The sequence below is a fragment of the Aplysia californica genome, unplaced genomic scaffold, assembly GCF_000002075.1.
Source record: "Aplysia californica isolate F4 #8 unplaced genomic scaffold, AplCal3.0 scaffold00023, whole genome shotgun sequence".
NCBI lineage: Eukaryota > Metazoa > Mollusca > Gastropoda > Aplysiida > Aplysiidae > Aplysia > Aplysia californica.
In genome coordinates, this window is record NW_004797293.1 from 1,828,154 (window position 1) to 1,840,209 (window position 12,056).

The following is a 12,056-nucleotide window of genomic DNA, read 5'->3' on the forward strand; positions in this document are numbered from 1 at the left end:
GTCTGTCTGTCTGTCTGTCTGTCTGTCTCTCTCTCTCTCTCTCTCTCTCTCTCTCTCTCTCTCTCTCTCTCTCTTTCAGCGCAGAAAATAAACGATGCTAGTCCAATGGGCATCTTATAGTTGACTCCTGAAACTTTTCAGTTGAATCTTACCTGTTCACTATCAACACTGTCCTTCCATCCCAATCCGATCGTTCTCTCTGTCTCTCTATCTATCCCTGTCTTTCCCAGTCTCCCTCTTTCTCATTGTCTCTTTCTTTGTCTGTCTTTCTCTGTCTCTCTATTTTAATTTATCTCTTCTTGTCTCATTTTCTCTCTTTCTGTCTATTTATCCGTCGACTTCTCTATCTGTCCGTCCGTCCGACCGCTCGTCGATTTATTCGTCCGTCTATTTAACCGTCCATCCTCCTACACTTCTGTACATCCATGTGTCTGCCTGTCTGTCTGTGTCAACCTGTACGCATCCACACAAGCGAGTGTTCTCAAGTTCGCACATTCTCGAGCGACAAGCCTCTATGAGGACAAAGACCACGAACATGGATGGAGAATAGACCAGACAAAAGAACGAGGGCGGATTATAAGGTAAACTGGTGCTGAGGGAGTGATTTGACACAAATTTGACGTCCGTCTTCTTCGACACTAACCCCCTTAAACTTGACTTCTCGCTGTCGCCCCACTCTGCCGCCCAAAGCCAAATTGACGTAACTGCACATTTCATAAATTTTGAGAAAGATGAAAAGAGAAGACAAACTTTTACAGAAAAGAAAAATATCTTTACGCGTAGCCTCTTTTAAGTATGACTGCGTCTAAACAGGTTTATTCTGAAAAGTAGTAATGTCATTCATCCATCAACAGTGGGGTTTGAGATTATTCACTGAGGTAGTTTTATCATTTTATTTACTTCCTTTTTTTCGGACGAAGATGCTTCACCCTGCCTTTGATGTACGAATTGATATAAGAAAGGCTAGTGCAACAAATCCGTAAATTCAAAATGTTTGGTTTTGTCCGATACGTCGATATTCCTAGGAACAGTAGACCCAAGCAAGAGCGAAAGAGAAGAAAAGCAGCGGTCGGGAAGGCACCCCCTGAGGGAACCCCCGAAACGCTGTCTATGGGAACACGGACGCACAATTTTGTTCAAAACGTTTTGTGTATGGCGCGGGATAGTGTCAATGGCAAGATCGTAGGCTCTATGAACTTGCAGGTAATGGATACCATTGTCCGCCTTTATGTACGCTCGTGTTGAGACCTCAAATGCTCTCAGAATGCACCCCAGCAACCTCGCATACTTCTTTCCCAACACCCCTAAACTCAATAATGGTATTTTCCTCTCGCTATATTCGTTTTGCTTTATCTATTTTTTAGCCTCTCTCCCCCACGTTGAAGTACTCTTAACTCTTGAAATGCAGCGCCTTTTTAGTTAAACAACAATTTCTTCACGATTTGATAAGTGTGTATTAAGTATACGATTTAGGTTGAGGCTGGAAAGGGTGGGGGTAGAAGGGAGGGGGGGTAGAAGGAGGGGGGTAGAGAGTCCCTCTTTCTTTCTTCTCTTTTCTTCAAAATTCTTTTCCTCTCCACGCCCTCTCTTTTCTGGACTCTCTAGCGTTTTCTGCATGACTGCTTGATGAGAAGTCAGATTAGGCGAAAGCCGCGAAAAGACTAAGTGACCCCAACCAAGTGGCCCCGTGTATTTGTTTAGATCACAGCTACACACGGTGAGGTATAATATTTCTTATTTCGCCGTTTTTACCCCTATCTAACTTGGCTTTTCCGGAATAGTGGGCACATCACACAGGTTCTTTAGTCGGATTATCTGATGGCATCTAATTGGTTTTACTTGCTCAGTGAGCCGTGCAGTTTTATGAGAGTTTATAACTAGCACGTGTACAAATCATGAACTGCTCAACCGAGTTATCAATAGATCTCATTGCCGTATTTTTCTCACTAGTCAGCTATTCATTACATCACATTTTTCCCACCAATTTCACACTTAATAATGTGCGGATGAGGAACACCTTGTTCACGAGTCTGTGTCAGACACTGTGATTTGAACTGAGTTGGTGCAATCTGACACCCTAGCTGTTCTTGACCGCCTGGCAACCTGATACATTAAGGCTAGAACGCGAGAAAACAAAAGAAAGAAAAAAACCCACTCCCTGAAAACAAAAACAAAAATCAAGAATCGAAAGAAAAACTAAATGAGAAAGAAAGGAGTCCTGAATGATAGGAGAGCTCAGGGGCCGTCACTTAATGATGACATGTGCGCGCAATCCACACGGGACCACTTCAGAATCGTTGGATTGAATCATTCAGGGAAAGCATAAGAGGGGGTGGGGGTGGGGAGGAGGTGGAGATGGAGAGGGGATTGGGGGGAGGGGGGGCGTTGAGGTGTTAGAAAGGTGATCAGCGTGCTCGAGCAAGCGTATCATGATATCTACTTGAGGGGCAAATCTCCCTGCTGTGGTTTCAGAGACAAAATATTAACACATGTCAACGTAATTCGCAACTAAATACCCCTTTAAAAACACAGGCAGGTGTATGAAAGAAGGTAACTTTTTTTTTTCTTCTTTACTTTCTTTTTTTAAAATTTCATTAACACCTTTCATCATGCTCTTTGTCCGTATTCTTCTCCTACCGTTCACTCTGCACCTTCATCTGTACATTTCTCTATTCTTAAACTAGCTAACACCTCACACAGTTGTAAACACGGCAACTTCTTTATCTATCTACCTATCCGTCTATTCATCCAATCACCCATCAACAGATTAGTAAATCCATTTGGACCATCCGTCCCTCAACCCATCTGTGAAGATGTACTACACTGATAAGATCATCTGACAGTTGGGTTTTGTGTTTGTTTGTTTGTTTGTTTGTTTGTTTGTTTGTTTGTTTGTTTGTTTGTTTGTTTTAGAAACATCCCCTACTCACGTCCCGCTCTTTCAACCCTTCTATTTATTAGGTCTTTCACCCATATCTCTATCTACCCACCCTCCTGCATGTCTTTCCAATAATCCACCCTGTCCTTCATAAAAACCATAAACGCATCTGCCAAGCAATCCACCAATTCTTTCATCCACCCATTCATACTACATAACGTTCAGCTCGACATTTTTAACTCGGCCTACCCGCCATCATGCATCCAGTTCATTATTCCTTCATGTTCTCATTGTCGTCATCATGCATCCAGTTCATTATTCCTTCATGTTCTCATTGTCGCCATCATGCATCCAGTTCATTATTCCTTCATGTTCTCATTGTCGTCATCACGCTCATAACGCTGTGCTCTTTTTAGTCTTTTTTGCTCCCAACTCTTGTTTCCATTGTGACATGCAGCCACACAATAGCGACAACTCATGCGGGCTATCTCCGACACAGAATGACAAACACCCACAGCTGAGTGGGAAAGAAAAGGGTTAGTGTAGCGAGAGTGGGCGGGTCTCGTGATTTTGTTGACGTTTAACGCCCAGGTAGATTCAGAATTGTTCCTTTTAGTAGACGACTTCCAGGTTCGATCCATAGAATGAAATATAAAATGATTAATTAAATCTTGAACTATTATTAACAGTTGGGGTAAAATAAAGAACAAAGCAGAAACAAAATGCTCTCTGAGTGCAATGGGAACGCAGGCACATTATACCTCACTGTGGAATCAACAGATTTCGACTTAGACCTTCAGTCCACATTCATGACGGTGTCTTTCTTGTATCAAAGGAAAAGTATTTTTACATGCAATAAGACAATGTCCTTATCTTTATTTTTTCCCAAATGTATCAATATTCGGAGATGTACCGGGACAACTAATAATGACCTCTTTTCTTTTTCTTTGATCAGAAACTAAGCCGACATGTTATTCAGAAAGCAACAACTAACCGACATACACATGCGTCTAATCTTTATTCGTATCTAGATCTAGACGAACACTGATTTATTTTTTTTACCTGTGACCTGCTTGTTGACAAAAGGGAGACAAGAGCGGACAAATGTTCAAGTAGATGAACACAGGGACACTTATAAGCGCAATCAGGCTGCCGTGCATTTTGTCAATTTTAAACGTTTCGGTACTTTATGTTGGCTCTTGCTACTCAACGTTATGTTGAACCAACATTGGGACATCTGCTATCCTTCGACAAAATGTTATTTTCATATCTATATAATGGCGTGCATAATAATTACGTCGTAAAGCAGAAGCCAATGCCTGTAGAGAGACAATCTAAGCACTACTCATACAAATGGCAGGTGGTTGGAGGGCGCCACTGGGAGTCCTACTTCTGTCCTTTAAATGTACCGTTTCCCTTTGTCTGTCTTGCTTTTCCAAGTACTCAATAACCGTTAATGATAATGTGTTGATGTGCTTCTATTTACCAAAAACAGATAAACATCTTTTTTTAATATGCTGTTGAGAGCGCCGTAAAGCACTTAAAAAAACAATAACAACAACAAAAATAAACAAAACAAAACAAAACAAAATAAAATGATAGAATATTTAAGAAACCAAGCAGACAAGCCGCAGCAATAGAATATCCTGTCACGCTGACACTGTGCGTGTATTTCGTAAGTAGAGCACGACAGTTCTGAGTTCATCAAACAAGACCTGGATACAAAGTATTACACATGCCTAGGTAGCCCCGTTCGCTCAGTTGGTATCAGGCTGCACTACGGAGCGGGTGGCCCTGGCTCGAGTCCCAGACTAGGGGTTTTTCAACTTGGGTCTTCGCGCGGAGATTTCAAGGCTCTAAACTCATTTCGCTCGGTGCTTCGGAGACGGATGTTAAATTTGGAGGTCCACGGCTTCTGAAATAATCTAATAGAATTGATTATGGTGTTAAACCCTTACATTTACTTCAGTTGCACTTGCCCATAGACAAACAAGCACACATCTCATCTGAAACTTTCCTTCAATGGTTATTGAAATTCAAAATGAACGTATGGTTATGATTATATTATGAATGGGTAGAGTTGTTTTAATGAATGAGAAGATAAACAGAGAGGCAGATTGAGAATTTTTTTTTTTGGGGGGGGGGGGTTATAAATAATGTTTACGTATACATGGTGATAATTTTTATCTTTGTTTTGGTTTGTTTTTCATTGTTTTGTTTTGCTTGGGTTTTTTTCAGAAGCTGTTCTGCAAGTGAAGCTCATTTGCACACCGGATATACTTGATCAAGAAAAGTAGGACAGAGGCCAACGTAGAGCCCATTGACTAAAGACTGGCTCTTGCTACTCAACGTTCTGTTTGCTATTGCTGAACACCATTTCCTGGATTCGTGTAAACATCAAAGTATCTTTTCCCCACTTGTATAAGGGAAAACCTATTGTGATATCTGTTCAGAAAAGTGATCACACTTTTTAAAACAGAAAGATTATGTAGATTTCAGAAGAACAGCTCGAAAGGCAAACATAGATAATATTATTAATATGAATTGTTAAAAGACTGGTATTACTTTAAGACAAAGAAAGTGAATAAACATGGCGTCCACACATCAAACAAGTAAGAATTCTACAGGAAGTCGGCAAAAACGTGCAGAGAAAAAGGCAAAAAAGGAAACAATTTCATGTGATGGTGGACCTGATAATATGTCAACTAGTGCAGAAGAAAATGAATGCACGGATGAAACGAAGACTGGGAGAACATCTCCTAACGTTTCAGGAGGAAGCAAAGTTCGGAAAAACCAGAGAATAGTAAAAGAATCATCCGGTAAGAGACCAGAGAGTGAAAACGATACAGAGGAGAATGAAGAATCAGAAAGTATCGCTGATGATCGTTTGAAAGGCCACAATTCTCCCTCTATAACTAGAACAAATCTTCATAATAACAAAACGTCTCCAGCAGATCTCAGACAAGAGTCTGCGCGAGATGAACACTCCTCAGAAATCCCCCGACAATCAGACAAATACCCTCAGCATCTGTTGACCTCTGAGCCGTTGCCTGCCCAGAACATCATTGGCCACGATGTGTCCTTCGCCTGCTCTTCATCTCCCAAAAGACAATTGCCAGTCAGCCACACCAATAAAACTCCGAATTTCCTAAACCATCCCAGCCACAGAAAAGACTCGTCCTCCACTTCGACCTCATCAGTGTCACCATCTTCGTCTCCAAACCGTGTGGCGTCGCCCCCTCCTCCTCCTCCTCCTCCCTCTCTTCCTCCTCCCCCACATAGCGTCCTCTTCCCTTCTGCATTTATGACTCCAGGAAAGGTCCCAAGATTCCCAGACGTGCATGTCATTCAAAACTCTGTAACTCCAGGTGAAAGCACACTTGTGCCACAAGGAGCATCCACGAAAAACATGCCTCCCCAAACGGCCACCGTCATCCACAACAACAAACCACTCGACAACAACTACAACAACAAGAGTGGCTGCGACAACATTCCTACAAACTTCTTATTATCAAACTATAACAGCACCATCAATAACAATAATAACGATAACAGCAGCACAAATAACAACAATAACAAAGCTAACATCAGCAATAACAACAATAACAGCAACAAGAATTTCGACGATTCGGACAGTAGAGACAGTGAAGACGCCAGGCCTTTGGAACTGACCAAAAAGTCCAGCCCCAATCTGGCCGCCACCGCCACAACCCCGTCACGCCCCTCATTCCTCATTACAGACATCCTAGCCCCGAGCACAGCCGCAACCACAGGGGAACAGCAACAACAACAGCATCTGCAGCAACAGCAACAACACAGAAGACTCCCTCTTCCCTTCAGCAGCTCTCAGCCCCCTGTATCCCCCCGACTGCCCCTTCACCATCAAGTCGGGCCACTAGCTCAGTATGGACAGCCGGAGCTGCTGTCCCCTCACTCCCCGCTCCACCCTCACCCTCACCACCCTCATCTCCCTCACCCTCACCCACAGCTAAGCGCCCACTTCTCCGTCATGTCTCGAGAACTGCACAGCAAACTCTTCTCAGAGGCTGCTCATCCCCACCAGCACATGGCCAAGTCCTCTCTAGCAGCTGGTGCTGAGGGCAGGGACGGAAAGGATAAAGACGACAGAAATAACGATGAAGATGAAGACGATGATGACGACGAGGAGGACATTGACGTCGATGACACGGCGGAACAAGTGGCAAGGACGACGTCCGCTATTAGTTTTTCCAGTGGCGAAAACGGCAAAAATTTCGAGGCTGACTCGGATGGAGAAGGTGAATGTACTTTTTTTTTACTCCTCCCCCCCCCCCCCTTTTTCATCTCCTTTTCCTTTCCACTCATTTACCCGTTCCACATTTTTTCCGTCCAGTCCATACACAACCAGCCCCATCTCCTTCCCAACTCATTTATATCTTTCCACACGCACAACCCTTTCTTCACCCTCTTGCTATCCCTTCATTGTACGGATACCCCCCCCCCCCCCCATTTTCTTCCCTTTCACCCACCCCCAACACCGTCCTGCACCATCTTGCCATCTATTTTACACACAGCCAATCACCCCCCCCCCCCCTCCTTTTTTTCGCTTCTGCCTTTGACCCAAAAAATGTGAGAAAAAATCCACGAGGTAAATGAAAAATGACCCGTGGTGTTTGAATCCTCACGAAGAAAAGCTATTAAAACTTAGCCTTTAAAACAGCCAAGCAAATTGCTAATCACTGGACACGTGAAATATAATAAATCTTTTATTATATTATGGCACATTTCCCGTTCCAAATACAGCCTATCAAAAATCACTTCTGAAATCCTTGCACTCTTACTACTAGATCTAGGTACTTTTGAAAACATTCATTATTATCGAGGGAAAAAAACTAATTATGCCCTATTAGTGACACATTTTTTCCCTTTCTACGGTATTCAGTACACTACCAGCTGAAAGCAAAATACAAAAAATGACACTTCATAGAACTTAAATGCGAATTTTATTAGAAAGAAAGACACGCAGAATGTTCGTTCTCCTTAAAGTAACACGGTTGCTTTTGAACCACCCACAGAGTAAATCACACCCATCGGCCCGTGGTCACAAGTATAATAGGCCTAAAAGATCAAATTATTAGATCTTGACGCCTTCCTAATAACCATTTACAAGTTAATCCAACGCAATTTCGTATCGACTCCTATAGTAATTTACAACGCTTACTACCATCCACGTTCCCCCCCCCCCCCCTGTTTTTCCCCTTTTCCGTCGGGGAAGGGGGGGTGGAGGTGGTGGTGGTTATTTTTACCTTTTTCTTCATTTTTGCTTATCAACTTGTTATACTTGCTGGAAAGTTGTTTACTAGTCATTACACCGATCTATTGAAACGGATCACCAATTCTATGATTGTTTCCGAATGTAAAAATCAGAGACATAGTTATTATTTCCCCAAAATTGAATACGTGTCAGAGACAAAGATGTTTGGGCAGGGTTTGGATTTAACGCCATTAGACACACTGTGTGGCTATTTATAGAATTTGGACTTTCACTAGAGAGCTTACAACCAGAGTGGGTGATTGGTGTGTGTCTTTGGTAGGTCGTATTTCTTTACTAATACCTCTAGTTGTTTCTGTCTGTCTGTCGGTCTTACTTTCCCCCCAGTACTAAATGACCATTATTGCGTCGATGTCCTTGTCTTTGGTCAAACAAACAAACAAAATTTTAATCAAAAATTAAAAATTACCACCAGGGATCTGATGGAAAAAGAGGAAGGGGCAGGCCCACGATTAGATATATTGAGAGGGTCGGAGAAACATTTTGTCTCAAATGATAGCATAACCATGCAGCAGGCGATACAACAAGCTAGAAAACGACATGATTTATTGTTTCTCTCCTCGGCACTTCAAGGTAACAGAGGCTGGTTCTTGTAATTCTTGTAAGAGTTTCACGGCACTTGCAACACAATAAGGTCATATAAGTGCCGAAGATTAGAGGTGTTACAAGAGAGTAACAAATACAAAAAAGAAGCAAGGGAGATAGGGACGATAGATTTTTTTTCTACGAAAGAAGGAGCAAACCACACCAAAGCACCCGCCAACCACCCACCAGAGGCTGGGAAAAGTAAGCAAAGACCGAAGCGTCTGTCTCCCCCCCCCCCCCTTTTTGTGTAAGTGTTTTACGGCGCTCGCGACTGCTTAAGGTCATATGAGTGCGCGGGACACATTAAACATTTTCAGTTGGTAGAAAATTTTTGAATTTTGCCCGGGTGGCGGCCGAAGCCTACTCTTATTGATTTTAAACCACGAAGGGATCTTTAACGTGCGCAACTTGTTCACGGGACCTCCGAGATTTTTCGCCCTTGTCCGATAAGGCTAGGTGTAAGAATAATTAGGAGGTGAAAGCAGACAATTTTAGAGAAGAACATTTTTTCGTCGAACCAGAATTCGAACCCGTGACCTTTGAATAAGAAGCGAACACTTTAACCTCTAGGCCACGAGAGCCCCCGCATCTATCTCCGATAGGACCAACTCTTGTTGGTGAACACAAATGAAAACGCCAAAACAATCCAGACTCAGGGGTATAAGTTGTAGCCATTCGACCAAATTATTAGAGACACAACTCCCGTTTTTGCCAGTCGCAGGTTACCACAAAATGTGGTGTATGAGCCAGGGTTTTTTGGGGTCTAATCATCAGTATATATTTCAGATAAAAATTAAGACAACAAGTTGGGGGGGGGGGGGGGAAGACTGGTCAACTCATGTACAAAATTATTCATTTTCTTCAAATCCCCACTGTACAACAAAATACTGACCAAAAAAAAACAAAAATAAAACCCAACAGAAACTTGTTTAAAATCTGAAATAAAGCAATTACAATAATAATAACAGTAATCTTAATAAAGATAACCTAAATTATAATCATTAAGATAATAATCATCGTAATACTTAGCAATATTCTTCTTCTTCTTCTTCTTCTTCTTTTTCTTCTTTTTCTTCTTCTTCTTCTTCCTCTTCTTCTTCTTCTTCTTCTTCTTCTTCTTCTTCTTCTTCTTCTTCTTCTTCGGAATATTTAAAACAGGAAAAGGAAAGAGCAACATAGATAGGGACATATTTTGGAGAGGAAAATATGGGTGGGAGTTCTGGGAGCAGGGTAGATCTGGGCGAAGAGTCGATTTCGGAACCGATTCTTACGATTCATACTAAGGAAGTAAAGCTCCGTCTCCTTTTACATAGACCAACGGTTGCCAGTTATTTCTATCATTAAAATCTTCTTTTTGAAAAAGAATTTATTTTTGAAAAAAAAAAGAAGTTGATGCTTTGTAGTGTTCTGAAATCAAAGTTATCCTAAATCCTGAAGATGTTCGGCACCAACCAGGTAACCACCGGAGAAAAAAAAATCACATTATCAGAAAGTAAGTAATTGGGTTCGGAGTCGATTCCTACGATTCCTAGCTTTCAATAATCGGGAACCTAGCCGCCCAGCACTAGAGCAGGGCAAACAATCTTGATATCTTAAGGGACTCCCATAGTTCCTTTCAGTCAAACAACACCCACCAAACTCCCCACCCCCCCCCCCCCCCAACTCGTGAACATTCAGTGTTCTATAAGCCTAACTCCAGTTTTAGTTTTTGAAAGGCTTAAAAAACGCCCAAATAAAAAAGAAGAAAACAAACAAACAAACAAATAAACAAACAAAAACAGGGGTTGGGGGGGCGGGGGCAATCTTGACCCCCTAGAAAAATCCCAGAGTTCCTTTCAAGCCACCACCCACGAAACACTTCTTTCCCCTACTCGTGAAAATTCAGTATTCTGCCAATTAAGCTATAATTTTAGTTTTGAGCCGCGTTTTACGAATACTTAGAGAGCAACGTAAAATGGGGAGAGAGAGAGGGGGGGGGGGTGCAATCTTGTCCTAGAAAATCCCAGACGTCCTATCTAGCCACCACCCACGCAGTCATCATATCCGTCCAGCAAAGTTCACCAAGAGAATGAAAATGAAAATAGAAATGATAAAATTAATAATGTTTTTCTAAGCTGAAGCGACCTCAAAGACCACTTACAAGTTAATCCTACGCAATTTGGTCTCAACTCACAATGCAATTCCCGTCGCTTTAAGTCTATCTGGAGGGAGGTTATTTTTCATAAAAGTGGCAAGCCTTCCGTCGATGTCTTAATCTCTTTTTCCCTCTGGAGTTAGTTACAGCTGCTCCATTCAGCTTTGTGCAGTAGAATGCTTACGCATTAGTAGAACTACTTAGCTTTCTACGATCTTTACTAGCCTTTTCTTTGCCCTTGTGTTTAGGAGAGATTATTTTTTTTAGATACTGAAAAGCTCCGCTGTTAAGCAAATCGTGTGTGATAGTACTCGAAACGATGAAAAGTTGGCATTCGTGAAGGAAAGGCGAACACGAAGATTAACGTAACCCTGTGGTCGGTCGATGAAAACCACTGAAAAACTACAATCACGCTCCCTTTTCGGCATTTGCAAATAGGCAGGCATTATCCACAACGATTTTTATATATTACTCCTACGTTGTTGGTTTGAGGTTATGGCTGTTTTTCGTTTTTCTTTTGTGTATGTGGGGTTCTTTTTACTACATTTTTTTCGTGAATAACCCCATTTTTCTTCCTTTTTTTTTTCGGAATGTTTGCCACCAAAAGCTGTCATATTTGTTAACAATTGTATTCGTTCCGTGGTATTATTTCTTTTTCTGATTTCGCTGGGTTGGTCTCCCCTTTGTTGTGTGAACTGGTCGAATAGTTTGGTTTGGCTCTCGGCAGGAGGTTGTTGATTGGACGTCGGGCAGGGAACAATATTGTGCGGATGTGGGAGGAGAAAAAGCTATCAGCCTCCGCCGTGGCACGCTGCCTGTTTGTAGTTAACAGACTTAAAAGAAAGTGTGTGTTTAACGTATTAAAATAATTATGATTCCCACGGGAAGAGTGATCATAATGGCGTACATTATATAATACGTATAAATAATGATGTTTATTCTTGTATTACTATATTTTGATAAATGCAGGTAAAACATTATTGAAATTTTTTTTTCTCATGCCTCATACCGAAAGGTGAAGAAATGAATGAATTAATTAATCAATTAATTAAAGAAAGAAATGAAAATATGAAAAAATAAATACATATTAAATAATAATTTAAAAAATAAATACATTAATAAACGAATAAATAAATAAATAAATAAAT

The 12,056-nt window shown here is 41.5% G+C and overlaps 1 protein-coding gene across 2 annotated transcripts in view; it reads left to right on the forward strand.

Moving 5' to 3' along the window:
- Positions 1–12,056, forward strand: part of LOC101847307 (putative uncharacterized protein DDB_G0277255) — a gene marked incomplete at its 3' end in the record, with an annotated part of 23,688 nt that overhangs the window by 7,331 nt on the left and 4,301 nt on the right. For both annotated transcript variants that reach the window (XM_013088406.2, XM_013088408.2), the window contains 1 exon segment: positions 5,117–7,155. In XM_013088406.2, coding sequence (XP_012943860.1) covers positions 5,469–7,155 — 1,687 coding nt within the window.